The sequence below is a fragment of the Manacus vitellinus genome, unplaced genomic scaffold, assembly GCF_001715985.3.
Source record: "Manacus vitellinus isolate BGI_N305 unplaced genomic scaffold, ASM171598v3 scaffold_24_pilon, whole genome shotgun sequence".
In the NCBI taxonomy this organism is placed as follows: domain Eukaryota; kingdom Metazoa; phylum Chordata; class Aves; order Passeriformes; family Pipridae; genus Manacus; species Manacus vitellinus.
The window spans coordinates 3,835,833-3,861,920 of NW_021939798.1; the positions used below are offsets into that span (position 1 = coordinate 3,835,833).

Genomic DNA, 26,088 nt, shown 5'->3' on the forward strand with positions numbered 1-26,088 from the left:
ATTGGTATCCACCCCTCCACTTCCCCACTTGAGGACATTGAAGACCCCAGTGAGGCATTCAGACCCACATTAGCAGATTCAGAACTGGCTACAAGAAAGGTAAAAAAATTCTGAATATCTGTTCAGCTGAATAGTCACTCAAGTACCTTATATCACATCAGGCATTTTTAGAGAACCCTAACATCACTACTGCTTCCTTAAAGACTTTCCATATTATCAAATCATAAATTGTTTATGTTAGAAAAGACCTTCAAGATGATAGAGCTCAACCAAACCATGTCCTCAAGAGCCACATCTACCTGGCTTTTCAATCCCTCCAGGGATGGTGACTCCACCACTGCCCTGGGCAACCTCTTCCACTGCTTGACAACCCTTTCAGTGATTTTTTCCAATATCCAACCTAAACTTTCCCTGGTGCAAGTTATGGCCATTTCCTCTTTCCTATCCCTTGTTACTTGGGAGAAGGAGTACTGAGAATGAGTACAAAGTCTCAGGTGCACCACAGAAAGAGATCTGCTACAAAAAAAAGATACTAACCACGGTGGAGTGGTGGAAGCAGAACATAAATCAGGCTGACAACTGACACTGAGTTGAAACCAGAGTGACTTCCTAACCCAAGTAACACAGCTTGAGGCAACAGATGCTGCAGGTTCTTGCCTTGGGGTTTTATATATAAAAGTAACACTTAAAGCAAATAAAATATAGCTCACTTTTTGCAACTCTACAACCTGAACAGCATGAAAGAGGCACAAGACACAAATGCTCCGAGGGGCATGGTTTGCATGTGACGTGCTCTAACCAGTGCCCACGGAACACAGAAACCCAGGCTCCCTGTGCAATCCCCAGCTGGAAGTGCCCATGCAAATCCTCAAACCAACCAGCTCCTCCAGACAAACCAGTGCATCAGATGTGTCAGGATCAAGGCTAATGGGAGGAAGTGCACACTGATGTGCCCAGGCTTGCAGGCTCTTTTTTCAGTGTACTATGGTAAACCCAGAGAAGGACTTTGACAGGAAGACAGAAAGATACTTGTATTAAAAAAAAAGTTAATACAGTAGAGGACAGGATTTTCTACAATTAGCATAAACAAATTTGATTGCTTCAAGTGTATTTAAAACTGAGACTGACTTCAGTATAACTCAAAACCTGGAATGTGTCCTGTCTGAAAAATAATTTATGGCATTTTTAAAAATCATGTTAAAGATGTTACAAGAGCTGCTAAACAAAGTGAAATGGTTGGGCAGCTCTGTGAATGTCTCCATTACAGCACTTTGGATTTCTCTTTTTTAACTTGAGGTCAACGAAGAGACAACCAAGAAACTCATGACCCATTTTCCAGTTTAAAATTTATAAGCTACAATTTAAAAACTATTTAAAAAAAAAACCAGCATTTTTACACTTTACTTCCTTTCCCTTTTCTCTCAGGCCAACACAATTCCTGAAAACAGCTTGATCAAAGCATTAAAATCCATTCAGTCCCCAACAAGGCTGTTCCATGGCCAGAAGTGAAAGCAAAATAATCTGAGACGTGTGGCCAGATGCTTTTTGTTAACGCAGTTTAAAAACTTAAAACACAAATAAAACACACGGGTTTTCAACATTCCTACAAGATGTTGTTAACACTGAAAATTCCCGGTAGCAATTTCTCAAATGGAAATCTTTGGAATATTATGTGCAATAATTACTCATCACGAAACGAGTCGGGCTTGTTTCACTTAATGCTTGCCCAGCAACACTCCAATTGTTGGTTTGTTTTTATAACCCAGTTTATTTTTCTTGTCCTCTTTTTAAAATATTTTATGCATGCCGATATTTTAAACTATGGATTAGAGAAGACATCTCTGTCTCAGCCTCAGTATGAGAGCAAACAGCAGTGAATCAATCAGCCTTAGAGTTGAATTAGAAGTCTTATCTAGAATGAAAACATTTCTGTAGGCATCTTATAAATACCATTAAGTGCAAGAAGTGCACATTATGACAAAAACAAATTACACCCAAGCTCCACCCTGACATTAAAGAATTTATGGAAGCCAAGACAGCCACCCACAAAGACACAAATATACAGTATCAGCACTAAGCCCATCCACCAGCCCAGGCTCACTTGGGACTGGAAGTTTCACACCCCTCTCTACGACCCTCAAGAAGCAAATTTTATCATTTTTTCAGTAAGTTTCAAGATGAAAAAATACTTACATAAAATTATTTAATCAATAATTAATAATTACACAAAAAAACTACTTAAGTTATACTGATTTGTCATGTGCCAACTGCCCAAAAAATGCTGTCAGCTGAAAGAGGAAAAACCCCTAATCCACATATACAATCATTAGGGAATAAAAGCCATTAGTTCTGCTTTTTGATTTCCTTATATTTAGGAACACACCAGTTTTAATTCACTTTTACTTAACAGTTATTTAGGCAATCTCCCTTTATTTCCTGGAAGCTTCAGCAAATAGGAAATGAAAAACAACTCAGTGAAAACTCATTTACATTTTCTTTGTCGCAAGAGTTGAAAAATTGCCCTGAACCTTTTGCAACACTCCTGACCTGCCCATTAAACAGGATGGGGAAAGCAATTCTGGAACTTAGAGAGAACCTCCTTTAAATAAATAAATAAATAAATAGGTTTGGGGCTCATTAATTAAAGGCCAGTTCTGTAGCCCTTTCTGAACCACCTGCACCCACAGTCTGGGGGACTGGGAGGGACTGGCAGCCTCTGGTGGGTGCCACTAATTGTACAAACCAAAAGCCCCCTCAGATCCTTCTGTTTTCATTCCTTCTAATTGACACTTTTCAGTAAAAAAAAATTATTTTTTTGGCATCCATTTCCTTACCTGTACAACTGACGACTGCAAAGCTGGGGGGCAAAAAAGGCAACAAATATTAATATTAGTCGAGTTTGTCTGATCCAAGTGTTTTCATTTCCACCCCCTCACATGCAATGCTGTACATGGTGAGCTGTGCAAACTTTTAGATAATTTTAAAAATAAAAGTCAAAGGAAAAATCTTTTCTGAAACAACCTCTCTATACCAATTTGCACTTTACATTCAAAGAAAAATCAGTGTAACACATTCATAAAGCACTGATTTCCTGAATTCCAAATCCAAGCTGCTCCTACACATACCCTAGAAGCCAGTTTGGCTTTTTAAAATACATTTGCTTTCCACCATTGGTTCTTTCAGAATGATAGACTGCATTGGTTGATAACTGAAATTAACTCTGCTAGCTACAGATTAAATAGGAAAAATTCAAACTGACTGAAAAATATTAGCTCATTCTTAATGTTACAGCAGACCACCCTAAAAAAAATCAGAGATATCTCACTTCTGTGTACTAAAACAAAAAAAACAAACAGGTATTTAAAAAAAAAAAGAGTTTATAGCAACTTTGCAGATTAATTACAAACAACAGCACAAGCTGCATCATAAAACCTCAAGGCCACTGTAACAGCACAGACATGTTGACCAAACTTTCAGGCCTTTCAATGTGAGAAAGTTAAAGAAGGGAAAAGGTGTTTTTTCAACCTGTGGCAGCAGCTCTCACCTGTGAAACAGGCACCTGTGGACTTTATGGGGTAAATGAAGAAGCCTGACAGCTTTAGCACATCAGACTGGGACTAAAGGTACTACAGATCCTGCAGAAAGGAGCAGGAGCCTGAACACTGGAGTACTGGCTGTTCCAAAGGGGGAAGAAATAGGAGCCAAAAGAAAAAAACAACATGGGATCACTGAAAATAAATGGACAAGACAGGGAAAACCATCCCTGTGGAAGCATCTGGAACTGCTCTGAGCAGGGCAAGGCTTCGTTCAGCATACGTGGAGATATAGAGAGTGCATCAATTGAAATGCAGGATATGACTTTTGAGGTCTAGAAACAGGTAAATTATGGATGCAGGGACAGAACAGGCTCACTGGGAGGTCTCCCTTGACCACAGTCACCCCAAGGTCTGCAAGGCCAGTCAGTACATAGAGAGAGGGGAAAGGGAGTCAAAGGTGTATCAGAAATGTGACTTCCAGCAGCAGAGCAAGGGGCTCAGCAGAGGCAGAACAGCCTCCAGAATCACCCTGTAAGACACAGGGTCCAGGACATCCAGCTATCAGACAGTCTGGGTGTGTGACCACATCTGTGACATGGTTTGCTCTTGGCAAGGGCATGAGGGAGGTGGCCAGCTGCCTTAACTGTAAAGCTTTGTTTAAAAACCATACGATACATCAGGTTAAAAAAATACATTTATACTGGTTACAAACCTCTTGGTGGATTTGTTTAAGTCCCTCCAATGATTTTTCACTGAAATAGTACGTTACAGATCTGTAAAAGGAGACAGAATTTTTCATACAGGTTTCCTAATCATGCTGTAAGTAATTTTTCTTCCCCAACATCACACTGTACTCTCAAACAAAAAACCATTTGTTCCAAATTATGCTCCACAGAAATACGCAATATTTAATCTTAAATAGTTGAGCAAGTATAACAAAAGAAGTTCTTTCCTTATAGTGTAGTAAACTCATTCCTAAAAGACCACATAAAACTAGTATCACTTCCCCATAACATTATAATCAGTAACACCCTGATAATATTTCTCAGCTCAGTTGTATTTTTGGACTCCAAAACTTCTGTGATTTCTTTCCATCTATTTAAAGTATTTCCTACTACTAAAAAAATGCTCTGCATCTTTTTCTTGAACTTTTCAACTTCCTTGAAAAGGGAACTCCTTAAAATTAACCCAGATTCTTTTGACAGACACTGATGGCAAATGAATGTGTGTGTATATATATATAATATACATGGACCAGAAATCCAGCAGCAACAATTACATCAGTCCAAGTCAACGAGCTGCTTCAGGAGGTATTTCTCTCACACTGAGGAAGGATTTCTCTTACACTGAAGATAAAAGATTGTCCCCTCACCAGGAAGGCCCCCACCTATGGGGAAAGGGGATTAATCTATATTTAAGTGATCACTTTGAACTCTCCAAGTAAGGCAGCAAGTGTTCTCCCTTTCCTGCTGATGAATTTAAGACTCAAGTTTAAACCGTCACTGAATAAAACGTGAAGGCTCGGCATCATTGATCAAAACAAACAAAAATTCAATGGAAAAGCAGCTCAGTGAGATGGAGATTTCCATAATTATACTCAGGAAGCTTTCAATAGACCAGACATGAAAGGAAAATTTATAGTCAAGATAATCTTGCATTAATACCTATTATTCTCTTGTGCCAGTTTACACAGAGCATGGGTGATCTCAGCACAGGCAAGGATTGCCCCATGGCGTGTGTGCAGATCTGAGCCCACTGATAAAGGCAGAAGTCTTGGCAAAACTGAAAGAGATTAGATAATTAATTTTTTTTTTTAAACAAAGCATAGTGACAGATCACAGTTCTACATGTAATCCTGTCTGCCTAGAAATAAAATGGGGAAAGCGTTTCTGGAAAGTGAAGTATCCTGGCTACTTTAGGAAAAAGAAGTTGTAATAAAGTAAATTCTGACAATTCTTTGTACTCCCAACTAACTCCCTGGCTGGAGTAAATGAAATAATGTCACTGTTGGGCACTGGGCTGGTTGAGCAGCCAAGGAAGTGAGGCTTGTACTGCCATGGAATTTGACTTCCATGTAAACTGCCACATTCCTAATCCAGGACAGGGAGCCCTGGCAAGCTCTGTCACTGCAGATCCACTGGGGACCAACTGCTGTCTTCCAGGCACATTAAAATGCAGCCAGTACATCCTCAGGATCTGGAACGGGCCGAGGAAATAATGCTAAGAAACATCTGACTACGCACACACAGAAAGGAATTCTGCTGCAGATGTCAGACTGGACAAGACAAAACAGATCCCCCCACCCTCTACAACATCAAAGCCTTACTGTCAGCAGAATCTGGGAATTTGAGGAGTAGCTGCTGGAGTTGTTCCCACACAACTGCACCCATTTATCCACCTAGGAACCAGTAGGGTCCAGTGCAGTCAGGGAACCAAAGCCCACGCCCCAGATAAAAACAACCCAGCAGCCTTAGAGAATTTGTACATAAAATCTGAAAACTGGTACAGCCACGAGTGTCACTACACTGTAGGAAGCTGCAGGGGGAAATGTTAATTTTTACCAAGCCATGGTGCATGTTTAGATCTTCACACATTTGTGCCATCCAGGCCTGGCCTGGCCCCACGTGCAGGCCCCAGCTGGTACCTACCCACGTTCGCCATGTACTCGGGGGCCCGGGGAGTCATGTTGTGCAGGGCTTTGGTTGAAAGTTCTCGAATAACACTGAAGATGTAAGAAAGAATTTTAGGATTTGGGGGCATTGGCAATTTAGCAGAAGCCACGTATCAAAAAAAAGTAACGTCGGGAAGAGACTTCCGTCCCCAGGCGAAAAAAAGACCCCCAAATATTGAAAATTGCAGTATCCTCTGCCCATCCTGTATTTCCTCCCTCCAAAACAGCCAACAAAAGCAAACAGCATCCATTGCAGCCAGCTTTGAGCAACATGAATAAAGCTTGTTGCTCAAAGAGACAAACATTGGGGCTGGTGGAACCCCAGGGCCTGTTCTGTGCACTGGCAGGGCCACTGCAGTAAACTGTGATTATTTCTCATGATGCAAACTGGGCTCAGCACTGATACAATCTCATTTGTGTGATAGGCACACATTTCAGCCTTCCTGAACACTGAATGTGACTAAGCACCATCTCTATGCATGAAATCTGCTTTAATTAGGATAATTGTATGGTGACAGTGTTTACCCCCCACATACACTATAGAACATATAAATGGGTTTTATTAATCTATTAACAGATTGAGGTCATGGCCAAAAGACAAATTCATAAACCTGCTTAAGTGACAGTATGCTCAGGAGGTAGAGATTATATCAGCTACTACTTCCCAGTTTCCTTCAGTCAAATGTTATTGCAAACTCTGGTGTAAAATTTACAAAAATAGTCTAGGAAAATATAATATGCAGAACAGTCAATTCTTGGATATTAATCATTAGACTTTATGAACTTACCTGTCCCAGTGGTTAATCTTCATATTAACTAAATGATCAATCATTGGCTGTGTATACTCAGGAAAGCCAGCAATATACACACTGAAAAAGAAATGCACAGATAATAGAAATATAGGTCAGAGAGAGAGAGTACAGAATCAGCATCTGTGTGCATTTTAACACAACCTGCTCCAAAGATTTAAATCCTCTAGTTTTAAAGCAATAAAAAAAAATTACTTAAATGTGCCCTCTCCTAAACGAGATGCAGCTGAATTATACAGTAGCAAATATTTTACAACTGAAAATTTTTAAAACTTTCAGAGCCTTCATAAAAACTACTCCACACACACCAAGCTTGACAGCAATGAAGAGCAAAAATAAACATTCAATTCCCATTGTTACATTCTGGAAAAATCTAGATGTGTGTATTAACTCGTGCAATTTTTCCATCTACAGGACACAGGAAAGGTAAGTTCTAGAAATGTGCTACATCTTCATAAATACAAAATGGAATGTGGCTTTTCAATCTGTCTTTTTTAAAGATCAAACACACACAAAAAGTCTGTTGTGACAAAAACTGTTAAAGCTGCAAAGTGGAGACCTACAGGAACACCAGCATTAATTATCCCAGGAGCCTGCAGTTACCTCCCTTACAGCCACACTTGCTTTCCAATCTTCAGAAGCATCAACTATTGAAAGCCAAGGTCAACACAAGCTAAATGAAATGTTTTCTCAGTACATCTGATGAGTGTTAAATCACCTTGGGAAGCCCAACAATCAGCAGAACGTGTTTGTGTCAAAAGGGCACAAAGGGACAGCATTAAGCACACATGGATTATCTTAATTTTACCTTTTCCTATCTTTTGAGTGATTAACTCTGCAACTATAACAGTGTTCCATTAATGTACATGTGTGTAATTAAAAGTAAAACAAAGAGAAAACCCAGATGCTGTGGCATGTTCCCACATTGGCATCTATGGAATTCATCAGGGGAGTGGGAATCCTTAAATCCACGGGACAGACCTTAGTCACTTGAGCCAAGACAGGACACAGAAACAACATCTACTGAGCCCTAGGGGGGGATTGGACACTTGGTTCAACTTGTGGTTGATGCCAGCAGAGAAATGATAAAATTCACGACTCTCTGGTTCCTCTCCCTGTTCTGGAAGAACATCCAATAACAGACACATTCCCCTGCCATGTCTGAGTTCTCCTCTCTTCTTTCTTGTAGTAATAAAGGAACATTAAAAGAAAAATACAAAAAAAATAATGTTTCCACTCCCAAAAAGTAAGGAGAACATAATCACCCTCCAAGCCAAAATTATATAAGAGAGGAAATAAAAACTGCTTTGTCAATTCTGAATGTTTTCGATTTTCTTCTAGTACAAAAAGCCAGAGTTTCAAAAATCCCATGGATTCCCTGGGACCTCAAGCCTGTGCAATACCAAGCCCCTGCATTTCCCCATCCCAGCTCTGTGGGTGGGAGCTCTGGGGAAGGTGTAGGAGGAGGGTGGGGACCCCAGAAGGACTGACAGTCGGTAAAAGGTGAAGGTCTGTACAGACTGAAGGGATTGTGCACAAAAGGGACAACGTGGAGGTGGACAGATTAATAAAAAAAATAGTCAAGGAGAAGATGGAGGGTTCCAGGGCAATTATCTTAAAAAACTCCTCAGTGGAAGTCACAAAATTGGTGGTGGAGCCTGCACCATCATGTAGCTGTCTGCTGTTTCTGTTCCCCAGGGATATCATCTGCTCAAGCCTTTCTGACCTGTTTGGCTTCTGAGCAATTCCATGGGGTGATTTACCTGACCTGTCTCCAAAGGGTCTGAATCACCTCCCGTGGGTGCTGGTCTCTGCCTTGGCTCTGGATGAGGCTGGACTCCAGGCCAGACTCTGTCTGGAACAACTCAAGCTGGAACCAGCCCTTGGGCTTTGTCATCATCCCAGAGGAAGGGCAGTGTTCTGTCCACCCTGGCCATGCAGAGCTGCCAGCGTGGCTCTGAACTGCCCTGACTGCAGCACCACTGCATTCCCAGAGCTGACACCATCCTCTGAGACAAGCCCCTGGTTTATAACCAGACCCCAGCCTGGGTATTCCCATTTACTCTTTGCAGACTCTGGACTGCAGAGATCACTTTGGTTTTTCAAACATTCCCAACACTGTGGTCAGATTTCCACTGAGCTGACCAGGACAAACACCAGCACTCAAGTTACAGGTCTATGCACAGACCACAAACTCAACCCCCTCATCTTCCCCACCCTTGACCAGCTTGGACAGTTTTGTGACACCTGCAAATAAGGCCTCTTGGCTGCTTCTGCCTCGTAGTCAAGGAAACCATGGCCACATTTTCACTCTGTTTTGCACAGGATAATCAGTTTGAGGCAGAAATAAAAATCTGATATTAATTTATCCGAAATCATCAGTGTTAAACATAATGTTCCATAAGGTGAGACAACCAGACAAATATTTCATTATGAGGTCCCTCATGTTTAGGAAAACTAATGCTTGGAAACTTACCTTATAGTGAGGTAACAGTTAACTCTGTTCCCAACAGCAAAATAATCAGCTGCAGTGAGAATGTCAATGCCATGGGGAAAAGTGCCCTACAAACAAAATATTATTTTAAAGTGTAAAATACTTTCCAAATAGGCAACATTATTGAAAACAAATTTCCTGCTACTCTCCCAGGCACTGAAAAAATACAATTTAATTTACAGTAAAATCACTTGTGCCAAAGACATAAAGGATATTGAATATATAAACAGCAAAATGCCTCGCTTTGCTTGTGAGTCAAAGATAAACAGCCCAGGTAAAAGGCAGCAGACAGTAACCTATGCAATAGCTCCTTCACACCTTCCAGTCATACCCAAATATGTACTTGGTGAATGCATGACTATGTATGTACCCAGAGAATGATTCCTCTGGAAGGAGGTTTAGGTAAACACAAACATGTTTCCAGTTTATGTGAAGGCACAAGGATCTGCTGCGAGTTTTATGAAGTATAAAATTAGAGATTTGGGCAGCCAGAAATGCATCCCATGAAGAATACTTACACATACGTTTTATGACTGATTAATGAACCAAAAAATTGGGGTTGGTTTGGTTTAAAAAAGCAAACTGTTTCCCAGCAAAGCCTGAAAGACTGAATCCTACTTCTGCTATCCCTGTCCAAGTCAGTCTGTTTCTAGAGAATAAATTATCTTTCTAAACATGACATTTCCACTCAGAAATTTGAATTTTTGTATATATAAGCAATACAATTCAGACATTCAGAGTTTGCTTGGCTCTGGCTGGTTTAACAGAGCATTACACAGCACAGCTGTGTTTTGGAAAAGCAGAGGCAGCAAAGCATCCATGAGACATAATGAAGCAAAATGGGAAAGAGCCAAGTGACAGACACTCTGCTCGCTTCCAGAAGGGACACTGGGAGAGTGTTTAAGGAATGAGCCTCTGTGGAAGTACAGGTTGGGGATGTGATGCAGGTTGGTTTGTTTACAGCTCACTCATCCCTTCCACATTAGGACACAGCCATGCAAAACCAGTGGAAAGTATCTCTCCATCTGAGCCTGAGCCACTGAAGCAGTTTATCCTGCCAGCAGTGGGAGCTGCCAGGGGCTCTGGAGATCTTGGGCTGGGAAGCATAATACTAGGGATCCAAACCAAAAACCAAACCAGGCCTGGAATCTGACTGAACCAAGGAGAGACAGAGTACTTATGGCTTATCCAAGGGACACCCTGATAACTCGAAGTTGAAATGAATGCTCTGTCCAAAAACCTCATGAAACAGTGATTAGGGACAAAAAAGTACATGAGAAACACCTCATCATGATTTAAGGCCAAACAGCAAGGCATGCAATGGAATATATAAGGATGCACATCACATAAGGAAAATCACAGCCAAATAATTCCAGTCCTAGCTGCCAGCTGGACCTTGCTATTTGTTCCTCAGCTGTGAGTGTGCCAGTTCAATGCCACCTCACCACAGGTCAGGGAGCCACCGTGCCTGCTGGTGAGACAGCAGCATTCCTGACTCCCAGCTCTGGAGTACAGAGGTCATGGCCAGCAGGAGAGCCTGGCTCCACAGGAACAGCCAACAGTTTCTATTCTGTCAGAACGCTGAAAACTTCTCCAGTATGAAAGTTGGTATTATTAGAAGTCAGTGCATTTCTCACTGTTTATGCTTTAAAAAATTCTCCACATTTTTCAAAGCTCCCATTTCCACACAGTTTAAGTTACTTAATGGTTTCTTCAGTGGCCACAAGCAAGCTCCAGATTTGGGACATGTGGAATTACAAAGGTGAAGCAGGCAGGAAGCAGGGGGTAGGTGAGGGCAGCCTTCTTCTCCACCTATTAACTATCAGCATTGTTACCTCAGCTGGAAAATATGTTTTAGCTCCTTCTAATTCAGAGAAAGGGTGCCTTTTAACACACTGCATCCGGGGAGAGAACTCCAGAGGGTGGATCTGCTCATTAAGAAACCATTTTCCTAGGCACCAAGGCATGGTTCAACTTCTGAACTTCTGCAGGAACCAGCAGGAGAGACTGACAGTGTCCTTTCTGCCATGAAAACTGACTGTTTCACTGCTAATGTGCCAACATAGAAGCTGAAGTCACGTGTGTTCTACCAACACCAAGACATCTGAGTGGTGGGTCAGAGCAGAGTCCATAAGGAACCTTTCTGGCTGCAAACTAACCTGGACTGTGCTCCTCTAATTAAGAAATAAAACACTCCACAAAATTTTTGCTGCATGGAAGCACTTTAAACCTGCAGCACCCAGGAGCCCTCCCTCACCTGGAGCTGAAGGCAGGGTAAGGTGTTACTCACTTCCCTCAGCACCTCACGTGGTGGAACCAGGCTGAGCTGCTCTGTGATACCCAACCTCTCCAGGGCAGGAACTACAGACCCAGGGAAGAGTCACACTGACTTCTGCTTATCACAGACCTACCTGGGTCAGGTCACCAAAAGTCCCTACCCTCTTCCAGGGTCTTCTTGCACCCTTTCTCTGCTGTTAAACTACTTACTTCTATCTAGAAATGGACACACTGGATAGAAACAGACTGTTTGAGACCCACAGTTCTAAAGGAATAATATTCTGTCTTACAGCACAGAAGATCCCTTTTAAAGAGCAGTTTATTGATAACAAAATTGCTTTGACCACGCTCACATGACCTGCTCTGTCACTAACTGAACCATTCCCCCCCCTTTTCTTCCTCTCTCAGTTGTATGTTCAGCTTTATTAATTCCTGATGAGAAACCAGGAAATCCAAGTCTTTACCCTACTTGCTTTTCTCCTCCCAGGTTGAAAATCAAAGTTGTCTGAGCATTTTAACCACTTACATGTTGCTAAGTTACATCAGAACCTACCACAATACCTTTTTTCAAAGCACTTGGGTACCTTCAGAAGTACCAGTTTTCTCAAAATATCTGTATGGTACAACAGGCAAACCCAAAAATTGAGTTGAAGACTCTTAAGCCTGGTTCTCTGGGGTACCACCAACCACAGCAATGACTGCACAGAACAACACTTCAGTTGTTCTATTTCTATTGAAAACGAGAAAGTCAATGAAACAAAACAAACCCAAAAACACAACCAAAACAAACAAACACTACACTTTTCCTGTTTTAAGAGCATTGCAGCTTGCAGGGTGTACCATGGCTGTCACAAATGCTGATACTGCTTTTCAGAAGGACTGAAAATTACCAGAAAGCTCTGCTTCTTCCGAAACTGGAACACTAAAATCAAACTCACATCTCAGAGAAATACTCCACTAGAACTCGTTGCTCATAATGAAAACAATTATTTTTGTGACATTCTTTTACTCAGTTTTTTTCCAAAGCCACGGTGTCTAGTTTTGATTTCAGGTACTCCACGTTTACAGTGAGCTCCGAGGCACAAATGAATGAAGATGCAGGGAAGTCACCGTACCTGTCTCCCAACATTCTCCTGGAAGGCAGCCTAAGGAACAGAGAACAAACACACCAAAACGAGTCAGGTTTGCTTTTTGATAAACACCAGATGATGAATTCAAAACACACAACAATATAAATGACCCATGGCTTTTCTGTTTTAAATAAAGTAAACTCTGTCAGTAGAACAAGCCCGCGGGGCTTTTCTGTTTCTGCATCTCCTCGTTCGGGTGCTCCCAAAGCCAGAGGTTTAAGAATGCAGGTTTATTAAACCAGTCACACCCACACAAGTGCTTTGGAGTAGTGACACAAGGCTTCGCCCTGGGATTGAAAGTCAGTGCCTGTAGACAACAGAAATTGAGACAGCTCACTCTTGTCTGGCTTCAACATCACTTGCTGAGAGTGGGCAAAGTTTGATTCTTTGTCAGTGAAAACTTCAGGCAAAAAACACTGAGACTGCAGCACTTATTTGCACAGTACATGTCTGAAAGCACCCCGAAATTTTAAGACAAAATTCATGTACATTTCTTGTGTTTTGCACTAAATAAACTCAAATTCTTGCAAAATGCAACAAAAACAACCATAAAATTAATCTGTACTTGTACGGTACATAGAATAAAACCTAATTAATTCCCTACTTCCTACTTGAATTTTCTCCCTCTCTCAAAAAAACACTCATCATTTTTCATTCCTTAAAAGGCCGTAATTCTAAGTATTAATAAAAACTTCTGCAAATTTCAACCCTTTTCAGGGAGGGGAGATGATAGTTTCTGGACATTTCTCCAAGGAACTGTCACCCTCTGCACACACAGCTCGCTAGTGAAGGACAGCAACTGTTAATTGATGTTTAACAGACGGGGGGAAGCCCCAATCCTTACTGAAATACCACAAGAATTTGGACAGCCAGAGCTTCTGTATTTCCTTCATAAATACAGCACCCATGTGTTAATCCACCTGTGGAAACAACAGGTTCAGCCTGCTCCCCAAGGCACCCACTGCGCAGGTGGAGCCGGGGCTGCACCAGCCGGGACGGAGCCGGAGCCTCTCGGAGCCTTCCTGGGGTGATCCTGCCCAGTCCCTGCAGACCTGCCCGGGCAGGTTCAGCTCCTGCTCACGGCATCTCCAGCTCAGGACACGTAGCACAGGTTGGGGAGCCCCCTCACCCCCCTGCCTCTGCCAGCAGTGCCCCCGGGCTCTCCAGCTTTGGATCACCTGGGGCATCACATCCAGCGCCTCCGGAGCAGGAGCTGGGGCTGCAGAGATGCCCTGGGTCTGCTCTTTGCTGAATGATGGGGCCCAGACTGACACAGCCTTTCCCCTCCTTACCTCACTCCCAACACAAGCTCCCAGTCAGCATTTGCCAGGACATCATTTCATGTCACTCTGAATCATTTATTTCTTCCTACTTCCTCATCAGCTTTAGGTCCCACTTTATCCTGTTGAGACCCTCAATATATTTTTGAGGATATATGCTATACTTTATGCTATATTTAATGTTATTGAGACCCTCAATATATTTTTGAGGATATATGCTATACTTTATGCTATATTTAATGTTATTGAGACCCTCAATATATTTTTGAGGATATATGCTATACTTTATGCTATATTTAATGTTATTGAGACCCTCAATATATTTTTGAGGATATATGCTATACTTTATGCTATATTTAATGTTATTGAGACCCTCAATATATTTTTGAGGATATATGCTATACTTTATGCTATATTTAACATTACTGAGACCCTCAATACATTTTTGAGGATATATGCTATACTTTATCCTATATTTAATGTTATTGAGAGCCTCAACATATTATGGAGGGTATATCCTATATTTTATACTATACTTTATGCTATTGAGACCCTTTTAAACAGTACAGGGACATTTCAGTGAAGATGACACTCTCCATCATATCCAAGGGATTTCATAGTTTAATCACTGCATTACAATTCCTTTTAAAAATGTGCTGCTCAGACAAGTGCCTAAATGATATAAAATCTGCAAAGCCTTCTTTTCTTTCAAAATCATAGCCAAGCAATGTAAATCTGGTTGCAAACCAGTGAGAGTTTTGTCCTACTTACAATAAACCCATGCCCTTGGACTGAAATATACTGTGGTAAAATAACTGGGAAAAGATGTGTAGGGGCCTAGAGAGAATGTTGCAGCAAACCAGCCATTGTGCAGAAAGCTCGTTTAATGTTCACAGAATTCCCTCCTTTTTCACAAAAGACTTTTCTTTGTAATGCTTCAGAGATTTTCAGTAACTGAAAATGTTACTAATTCAGTCACACTTTCAAACAACTTCAAATTCCCAAAGGATGCCAAATAGTTCAACTGCTTTGTAAGAATAATTTTTCATTTTTTATACAATCCCCTTCTGGAGATGGAAAAACTGGATACAAAGATATTAAATAAAGATTCCATGAGATCAGAACCAAGGTGACTGACTTAGCCTGGCAAGCTGAACACTCTGTTTACCCACAAAAATTGAAAAAATATTACAACATTAAATATATTCTGTTTAAAAATAGATAATTTAAAAACTATCATTCAGCCAAGAGGAAAAAAAACCTCTCCTTTCTTTGAGATGGCAGAGCTGAATGGAGTCCAATTCAACATCACTTATTCATCTGATTATTCCTTATACTGATTATTCATGAAAGAGTTGCACAAGCCAGCCCAGAATGCTCGTGGAGCTTCAAAAGCACAGTCTTGTTCTATTCTCTTTAACCTCGGGGTTCAAAATGTCTCTGTTCTCTATTTTGTTTTATTGGTGCTCTGCATTAGAATATATTCCATATTGTAATAGATGGAAAATCTAGTAAAACATGTTGTTTATTTAAATATGTGTTTAACTGCAGGAATGATTGGAAATATTTAGGACTCCCAGGTATTTTTCTTCAAAATTGTAGGAATGCCTGGCAAACACAAAATATATCTTTGCCTTTCTAAAATAAGAGAAAAGGTTTTGGTACTTTCATAACCACCCATCAAACAGCAATTCCAAATTTTGACCAGTTCTAAATCAGAAAGTACCTGGGCTACAGCAGAAGAGGAAAGTGAGGAGAAAATATGCTGGGTTTTATACTCACTAGAAATACAGATACATGGGCTGCACTAAGTTCATAGATTTAGTGAATGTGGCTGGTTTAGCACCATAGTTCATGGTCAAAATATTGGTTTATGTTTAAGTGTAGAAACACACTGAAAATCACACAGGACAATCAGATGAAGCTACTAAAGGTAAGCAGTACACTTGTAGTGGCAACTGTGTTATAGATTTCTATTTATATATGATCCCTGACTCCAAGGGAAATTTCTATATAAATAATTAAATAATTCACTTCCCACCACCTGTGCTCCCTTAATGTTTTGTTGCAGTTCTCAGGAAAGCAAATCCCTCCAAGGAACTGATTTGAATAAAGTGACTTACATTAGCCAAGAACAGCAAATTCAACCTAAATTTAGGAGCTGAAGTTTAGGAGGAGCAGCACTGGTGATATTCACTATTTGTACCTATGTGAAGGACATGTTCTGTGAGCACTCAGCAACCTCCAGCCCCTTGGCTTTGGTTTCAGAGCCTCCAGCCCCCCGAGCTGTGCTGGGCTTGCACAACCACTGACTCACTTCCCCAGCAATTACTCTGCAGCTTCATTCAGCAGCTTCATCTCCCCAGCAGAGGTGTGGCCAGGAAAAATAAGGATGCTATCCAGGTATCCCTGAGAAACCCTTCTTGTGCTATAAATGCATTACCTTTCAAAATTTCAGTCAAAAAAAATCAGACAGACCTGTTAATGGACACACTGAAAAGACTGCCTTTTTTTTTTTTTTAACACATTCACGGTGACATTTATTGTCAGGAACAGACACCTGGTGCTTTGGCAGACGCTGCCTGGGTCTGGTTTGAGCTCATACAGTTACAGGGTGGGGTTTTTTTACATTTACATACAATAATTTGGGTTTTCTGTTGAGACAACTAATACCTCTTTCCTTCTTTTTTTTTTTTAAGAAAGCAAGTTCAATATATACAAGACACAGACTTAAATTCTCAAAGATAATGTGTGTATTCTTTCTTCTTCTTAAATTCTATGACTATAGAATTCTGTAATTCTCCATCATTCCCTTCTCTTAGGAACATTCTTTCCAATTCTCATCAGCATAAATATTTTCTGCAGAAAGTTTCCACAGAATACAATTTGGTGTCAGTGCTATTAACTACATAACAAATCTGCCTAATGGATTTATCACTTCCTTTTAAAAATTCCTGGTCCTATGGAAAGAGTTTTATTCAATTAGTGAAAATATGTTTGAAGGAGAGACATTATTCTAGAAATTACCCTGATCAGAGAGTAACAGCTGAGGTAGAATCAGAAAAGTGTTGCCTCATAAAACTCACCAGTTTGGTGACCTGCAAACGAGCCAATGTCTGTGTTCTATGTAGGACCCTTTTGTCTGTGATGGTGTGACTAGAAAATGGTAAACAGCCCTTCCTTAGATACTTTATCTTAACCACCACGACAAGAATACAGCAGATTGTTAACTGTGGCCATAAATCAAGATGTGCATCTGTGGATTATTCCAATTAAAATCTAAATTCACACAATACTTCTAAGGATTTCAAAAAGCACTTTTTTTTTTTGCTCACAGCTCCTCTACTGTAGTTCTATATAGTCAAGTCTACAAATTTTTAAATTAAATGAAAACAAGCAAAAACTAACAGAGTCAGGTAAGTTGAAATGTGGTAACTTACAGAAGCAGCTCTTCTGCAATTAACGTCACGATCAAATACTGCAGCAATAACCAATGCACTGAGGAAATAAAACACTGAGCATTAGTACCAAATATATGAGAAGAAATGTGCAATGCCATTATTTCAACATTTAGCCTTCCAAGCAGAGCAGGCAGAACGTCCTCTAAGGAGATTATTATTTAGAAATACAAAATCTGAGTTGAAATAACCTGGTACTTCCTTGTTTCTCTCGTTTGGTGTGGACTTTCCACAGCACAAATGGACAGTGGCCATCCCACTGGACCAAGGAATATGTAAATATGTTTGACTGCACAGAGAGGTTTTCTGGTTTAAATATGGCAGGAGTTTAAAACTTGGGCATAAAGACCACCTCCAATGTGAGACTCAGACAGTGCAATTTCAAATTAAGACTTGGAAATACAGTTTCTCAATAGCCAAATATACAGCAAGTCTTGGGTAAGGCTTAAACACAAGGCAAAGTTAAGCAACAGAAACCTGCAGCTTTCTCCACAAGAACAGTCCCATCCTGTAAGGAACAAAAATCAGACAACAATATGCAAATCCTGCTCAAAAGAGACCTGCAAGACAAACTGCAAAGCTGTTTTTTTAAAGGGTGACCTGCAGATACAGAAGGATGATTGTACCAAGTGATTTCTTCATGCATGAAGTCTGGTGACCCCGCACAGGGTGATTCTCCTGCCTCAAAAGAACTGCTGTTCAAAGATGTGCCACACAAGAGAGGGAGAATATATCCCAGGACAGGCAGTCTACAGCTTTAGAAATCCACCTCCAGCATTCAATTAACTTCAGCAACAAATAAACATCACTTCAGGAGAATCATTTAAGCAGAAAATTATTCCTTTCAAACCCTGAAACTCTTCATTACATTATTTATTGACTCCAGGCAAAACCGGAAATAAATACTGGCTGAAAAGTAAATTCAAGATAGCTTTGCTTCAGCATAAGGATATTAATTACACTGATAATATCAAGCTTGCCTGGGTAGTGGCTATCAGTTCCCTACAGTGATGAATACTGTGTTGTTCAAATTCCCTGAAATGCATAGTCAGCTTGGCCTCTGTAATTTCAGTTTATCTCCATTAAGGAAAACAAGAGACAGAAAGGCAGAATGAAATGAAAACAAACCCCAATAAATTGTTCTAGAGACAGTTAATGCTTTCTTATTGCTACTTGCACGAGCAATTCCCCCCTCTGCACAAAGACAAGAGGAAAGAGGAGGTCATCCAAACAACAGCTACTGGAAGAGCAAATGTTCAGGAAGTATTCCATCAGGAAGCAGCACACATGGCTCAGTGCTGAAAAACTGCTGGGTCAGATACATCATCTTCATGCTTGCTAATTCTCTGGCACACAGAGAGACTTAAAAATTATTTTAAAAGGACATTTAAGAAGTATATGGTTACATGACATGACTAGCTCCCATAAACCTTTTAATTAGAGAACATTCAAAAACTATGGAACTGGATGAAAATGATCCTGGAAAGCAAAAAGAAGCAAATTTCTCCCTGACATTTCCCATTTTATGGACTATAAGCTAAAACAGTATTTTGTCAGTTATGCAGGATTTCAATGCTGATCTTTTCTGAAGAGGAAAAAAAATCCACCCATAAAAAACCCTCATTGCACCAGGAAGTTCAGAATCCCAAGTGCTGCCCTCACTGTATCAAACAAGAGCTCAGCTTATAATGAAATTGCATTTCTCCACTTTTTCTTGTTCTTCTGCTGCCTCAGGACAAACCTGTGTAAGTCAAACCAGCAACACCATGTCTGTGTGATGCCACCCGAGTTACTCCGTGCTGCAACTGCACACTGTGTTTGAGTAAAACAAAACAGAAAACCCCAGGAATTTTGTCACTGTCCTCACAGCCCCATTTATACAGCAGTCACTGCTTTATGTTAATCCTTTTAATGAAGTATTTTGACTTATCAAAGTCCACAAATAATTCTTCCAGGCCCATTCCCATCGGGAGGCTCAGGGATTAGCGGGGAGGGCAACGTGCCGAGGATGAAACATGTCTAAGGTGTCTTCACCCGTCTGCCTCGTCGTGGGAGTTTATGTGATACTGCACCAGGATTTCCTAACATAAAGAAACTGTTTATGTCAAACCAAGTGGGGTATTTTTTTAAGCTACTCAAAGGATCATGTCTTGACTTGCCCCAAGTGCACCACACCTGCCTGCTGCCAGGCGGAGCAGAGCACGGCTTTGCATCCTCCAGTCTCCATGAACACCTTCCCCAGTTCCTTGAGGTACGTGGGCCTGTATGAACAGCAGCATTCAAGTGTACAGTGAACATAAACAGACTTTAAAAAGTGAGTTGCAACTCTATCAGTCAACTAATAACTCTCCCTTTCTTCCTCATCCATTCCTTGCTCCTCCAAGGACTCACCTAACTGGCTTCAGGGAAAGTTAGAAGGACTCCAAGTATGCCAGTGGGCACTTCCCCCACCCACGTGGATGTCATTCCCTTCCCTGACAAGGTGGGAAGAACCAGACAGCAGAGGCTGACCAGGTGAGAGACATCAGAACACAGAAACAGCAGAAACACCAGGTTACCCTCTCCAGATGTATCAGACAATAAACCTGAATTCCCTTTGTCACCCCTAGCAGGCACTTCCAGTCTCCACTAGCCACAAGGAGTAAGAAGCTGATTCTTTGCTAACCCTTGGGAATCTGCTACCACCCATTCCACTGTGCCACCCTGAAGCTGCGGGAAGAGAAAAATAAACTCTCAAACCTCTTGCCAGTTTGGCACAGAGCCAGAATTTCCTTCCTGAGCCCTAAAAGGGGAAAGTCTAAGTGGCAACAGGGCAGCAAACTCTCCTCCCTGTTGTACATTAGGGAAGGGAAGGCACAGCAACCATCACAAGCAAAATGGGTTTGAACAATTGAAGCAAGTCAAGGAAAGGAGGTGAGATCAGAGTCAGAGTCAGGTCTGTTGAGCACTGCTGCTGCAAACAGCCCCTTCTGCTCCCCTCCAGTCATGCCACTGCTAAGCAGTGAGCTGGGTGATGAAAACACACGTAGGTTCAATTAATTTTTCTTTTGCCAGCTCTATTTTTGAGCGCAGGGTAGTTTCCCTGTTCACTTCATCCCACAGAGCTGTTACAGCACTGCAGGAGCAACGCAGGGGAAGGAGCGAGTGAAAGAGTCTGTTCCAGCTGCACTGCTGGGGAACGAGATTTAATTCCTGTCTCAGATTTAATTCCTCCTGTTTATCTAGGCAAGGAGAAGGTCTGAGGAGAAGGAGAAATGCAGTGGCCATTCCCTCTTCCACACTGCCTGCTTTGGTAGTCCCTCTAACCCATCTCAGCCCAAGCTCTCACACTACCCTCTGGCCACCCACCCTCCTACACTGTTCAGTGGTCATTCCAATGACAAATTTGGGGAATAAAATGGTAAAAGTATAATGAATACACGTGTAGAAAAGAGAAATAAGAAAAATGCTTAGAACGGGAGTTACAAATCCTGCTATTGAAATAAAACACATTTTAAAAAGGCCTGTGATGGCCCTGCAGGAGCTCACTTCACCCAAGTGCCTTCAGCACACAGCTCTCCTCGGGAGGAACACAACAGCACAAAGCCATTCTCCATATTTCATCATGGTACAAGACATAGCTCAGAGCAATGCTTCAGATTTCCCCAGTTCTGCAGGACAATCCTGCCCTGGAGCAAGCTCCATCATCCATCCCGAGCCACACCTGCCCGTCCCCCCCTCCTGCCAACCCAACACGCACCGCGGGGAAGCCACGGCTGCCCTCCTGCCCTGCTGCCCCTGTGTGTGCCAGGGTTCCTGCCCTGCTCCCCCTGTGTGTGCCAAGGTTCCAGCCCTGCTCCCCCTGTGTGTGCCAGGGTTCCTGCCCTGCTGCCCCTGTGTGTGCCAAGGTTCCAGCCCTGCTCCCCCTGTGTGTGCCAGGGTTCCAGCCCTGCTCCCCCTGTGTGTGCCAGGGTTCCTGCCCTGCTGCCCCTGTGTGTGCCAGGGTTCCTGCCCTGCTCCCCCTGTGTGTGCCAGGGTTCCAGCCCTGCTCCCCCTGTGTGTGCCAGGGTTCCTGCCCTGCTGCCCCTGTGTGTGCCAAGGTTCCAGCCCTGCTCCCCCTGTGTGTGCCAGGGTTCCAGCCCTGCTCCCCCTGTGTGTGCCAGGGTTCCTGCCCTGCTGCCCCTGTGTGTGCCAGGGTTCCATCATCCCCCCTCCTCAGCAACCAGCAGGGATCGATTACCCACCCCAACGACAGGCAAAGGAACCTCCACTCTGCACAGTTCCAAAGAAGGGGGATAGCCAGCAACCATTTAATCACTATAATTGTCTAACAGAGCAGCAGCATGTTTTCCTTTTTATTTTTTGTTTGGGTTTTAAACAAAACAGTTCCTCAGTGTGTGCACCTGCCACTTCACAGACTGCAACTTCCACACCCAAGGGGGCAGGAATCAAATTACCCCTATTTCCAAGTCATTAAGTTCTGTTTCACTTTCCTCACAGGTTAAGCTTAAGAGGAGAGGTGCATGTAGAGACTGGGAGAGAAACAAAGCTCAGACAAATGGTGCTTTTATAAAGATATGCTTGAACAGCAACTTCAGTGCCTGCATCTCAAAAAGGAGGAACATTGCCCTGCAAAAGTGAAGTTTCGTCCACACTGCCAAGAATTTTCTTTTTGTGGTCCTGTAGTTTGAATAGATGAGGCAAGATTTTAGAAACCAGTTAAACTAGACTTTAACAAACTATTAAGCAGATGGGAGCAAGTGGATCTTGTTGAAATATGGATGGGGAAAAAACACTGCCATGTAAAAATATGAGCAAGTACAATTAGAAATACTCTTGGACACATATTTCTATTAAGTGTTCTCTTTTTTCTTTCTTAAAAGAGTGAGAAGGTCAGGAAGGAGAAGGGCTGATCTCTGATCTACAGCAATTCCAGTTTGTAACTTAATTTTACCACTTAACAGAACATTCATAAGAAATCAGTGAAGAAACAGCTGTCACTGAACATGGAGACAGATATTTCTTTTTACTAAAACAATGTGACTTTATGCAGTTTAAAGTGATTTTTCATTAGTCCTAAGTGAAGTATTTATGTCCCTTGACTACTGAAAACACAGAAAACAATGTTTTTCCATTACATAAAGATACAAGAAAAAGAAAAAATAATCTCCCCACCCCGAAGTCCCCTCTGCTTTAATCTGTAACTATTCTTTGGGGGATGCAGGGCAGGACCCAGTTTATGTGGCACTTCTGTATTTTGGTACCTAGGTGGGTCCCACGTGCCTCCAGCAGCTGAACACTGAATGCAGGATAAGCCTTCTGCAATTCCTAGCACCAAGCAAAGCCAGCACTTCAGGACTGCAATCACTCACTGCAGGTTTGGAAGGTGTTTACTGCTTTTCTCTAAGAATCTCCCAGCACATATTCTTACCCAGGCAGATGTTTTTTGCTGTGTAGTTCAGCTCACAATGGATATTATGCACTTTGTTTCAAGATGCTGAGTTCTGCATTTTTTTAAGGGTAGCAACAATTTGCTTGTGGCTAGAAGTATGACTCTTCTTTAAGTAAAACAGTGACACACCTAAGGCTAGATTTAAAAAAAAGCCGGGTGTAATTATCGGCTTGCTGACACAATAGGTGAAACTGTGTGTCATACTTTATTTGAATATTTTTTTTTTCCACCATTTCTCTTTGGAGTGGCAATTCTACCTTCAGGAGTTGATTACATTCAGAAAAGGTATGGCCACCAGAACCACACAGCTTTTTAAGTAAAGCCTTATATAGCGTTAATACTTGCCAAAATACTTCTCTGCTCTGCTCTCAAAACAACAGCTTCGTTGGAAAACTAAGACATTACAAACCACACCACCTTACAGCTGTTCATGAGCAATTTTCAGCTTCCCCTTGGTTGTCCACCCTGTTTTTCACTCCATTCCACCACCTTATTCCCAACAACTGAAGTTGTCATAGCTGGAACAGCCACAGTGTTCACTGCCATTACAACCACAGGCAGAGGGATATCAATTATTGTCACTTGACACTTTCCTAAAAAAAAAAAAAGAAGAATTTGTTTCCAGAACAGGCCAAGGGACAGGAACTTCTTCAGAAACACAACCTCCTTCATACTTGTCCACGAGTTGCCACCAACAGCTTCGTGACAGTAAAACAAAACAGCACAAACCCCAAGAAATCCCCAGGGTGAGCTTGCAAACAAACCTCTGGAGAGCAACACTGCTTTGCAGCACAGCAGGGTGGAAGGAGTAAATGAAATATATTGCTCAAAGCACCATGAAAGAAAAATTCTGATAAACAGAACAGACCAGAATTGGGCTTTTTTAAAGTTTCACAAGCAATAAGCTCGACAGATCCTGAAAGAAAACTTAATGTTGTCCAACTCAGAGGATGGAAGCAAAGATTTTATTTTCATCAGGCTGCTGACCAAATCTACAAAAATCACCAGATTTGAACCAAACTTTAGTACTGGTATGGCTACACTTGTCCTGAAGATTTGCTGGTAATGAGAATATAAATGTAACTCTGCAGTGAGAATTTCTCTCTAACATCTAATCTAAACCTCTCCTAGTTTAAAACCATTCTCCCTTGTACCTATGCAAACACAGAGTAGACTTTGGTGTTTATCATTTTTGTCCAAACACATCTTTAGGAGCCCTCAGTTAATAATCTCACACCATATATAATTTACCATGAACTCAGCTAGAAGGGAATTAAATATGACTCTTCAAAAGAGAATATCTCTTTAACTTACTGTGGCAAATATCACTGTTTCTAGTGTGCCTAAGTAAAGCTGGGCTATTCTGGAGTTCCACATTCTCTTTCCAAAAGTTATCCCAAAACAGTGGATGGCATCACATCCTAGCACAGCTCAGTGTTACCAGACTCCTCTCCTTTAGTATCTGTGCCATTCCAGATGGAACATCACCAGAACAACATGAAACTGCTTTATCAGAGACACCAGGCTAAAATGTCTCAGCATTTCTTGTCTGCTCACTTTGGAAAAAAGAAGAAAAACAGTGTTTGGCCTTCAGAAGTTCGACAGCAGGTTCTTAGAAAGATTTTATCAAGGTCTCAAAAAACCCCAGAAGCAAGTATCACACAGGTCAGAGACCTGTTGGGTGACCCTGCATTGAAGGGCCAGCACTGCAGAGTGAGGCTACAAGGATGAAGAACAGCAGAGACCAGCCAGGGTACAGTGCACTGGGATCAAGGAACAAAAATGGATTGATTTACAGACTGTCTCAAAAGAACTTTAAAAATAGGTTTTAAAGAAGAAAGAAACAGTCACATGTTCTTTGGAAACCTGCTGAGCTCAGTAGGTAACTCTCTGTTTCCAAACCAGGCTTTTTGGACAACACTGAAATAGTTCTGTCAGCAATCTGAAAGCAGCCCCTAAAACTTCAACCAGATACACAGGAGCACAGATCAGTGGATAGTCCAAACTTTTTTTTCTTTTTAAAAAGATAATACTAAATGACCACTGATCAAAATTCCTCTGATAGGGACAAAGATGCCTGAGTTGCTGCTATCAATGGTTGTCCTAAAAGTGTGCCAAGAAAAACTGTTAGAAGCCACCTCTGTGTGTTTGCAGTGCAAGTCACCCATTAAAGACACCTCAAATGTCAGCCAGTGTGTGGCCAACAAAAAGACCAAACACCAAAGAGAGAATCCCACAGGAAAAGAGGTAGGGAAAGCACGAGACAAAAGAAAAAAGGTAAAACCAGTTTGTATCTGCAAAAATATCAACAGTATTAAGTGAAAAGATGCACCAAGTTCCAGTCCACCACTGCAGTATTGCAGATTTGGAAATATTTTGAAGATTTTACTTTTGAAAGTCTTTTGAAACAGAAACCACAGATTGAAAAAGAACTACACACACATGCTTCCATCCACTGCTAAGTGGGGTACTGGACTGGGCTACTCTATAAAACTACAGGATATCAAAAGAGAAAACAAATTCTCTCATGTATTCGATAACTTTAACTAAAACATGTTCTTATTTATAATAAACCCTCCATTATTCAAAAGTGCTGTGTTACTAGGAATTCAGAATCACTGTGTAAAGTTCTTAGCCCTTTGAGAAACTGGAAGTGGTTTTGTTATTTACTCATCTTTGAATGGGAACACTTCAAATGAAAATTATAGATTATATAGAAGAAGAGTTGAAGTGCAGTTTATTGTTCTAATCAACTTGCAGGCTGTAAGCTGCCAGTAAAGACCTACTTTATTCTTTGCACAACACCCATCTGACAAAGTTCAAGAAACCCTGGATCATTAGGAACAAGTGTTCACCTGAGAAGGTAAGAAGGAACTTCTTCCATAAGTCTTCTCCTAATATTCCATGTCTTTATGACTCCATAAAGCAAATCCCCTGTTTTAGAGTGGTTCATTTCTAACCCTACTGAACTGTGGTTCCAAAACTTCTTAAACTGCCAGAAT

At 41.5% G+C, this 26,088-nt stretch overlaps 1 protein-coding gene across 2 annotated transcripts in view; it reads right to left on the reverse strand.

The window, feature by feature from the left end:
* TBCD (tubulin folding cofactor D) overlaps positions 1 to 26,088 on the reverse strand; it is a 116,217-nt gene that overhangs the window by 40,770 nt on the left and 49,359 nt on the right. For both annotated transcript variants that reach the window (XM_029960016.1, XM_029960015.1), the window contains exons 15-22: positions 17,638 to 17,695; positions 12,903 to 12,932; positions 9,493 to 9,578; positions 6,996 to 7,076; positions 6,185 to 6,258; positions 5,201 to 5,318; positions 4,249 to 4,309; positions 2,835 to 2,857 (exon numbers count right to left, since the gene is read on the reverse strand). In XM_029960016.1, the coding sequence (XP_029815876.1) occupies positions 2,835 to 2,857; positions 4,249 to 4,309; positions 5,201 to 5,318; positions 6,185 to 6,258; positions 6,996 to 7,076; positions 9,493 to 9,578; positions 12,903 to 12,932; positions 17,638 to 17,695 (531 nt within the window). The remainder of the gene's footprint in view (positions 1 to 2,834; positions 2,858 to 4,248; positions 4,310 to 5,200; positions 5,319 to 6,184; positions 6,259 to 6,995; positions 7,077 to 9,492; positions 9,579 to 12,902; positions 12,933 to 17,637; positions 17,696 to 26,088) is intronic.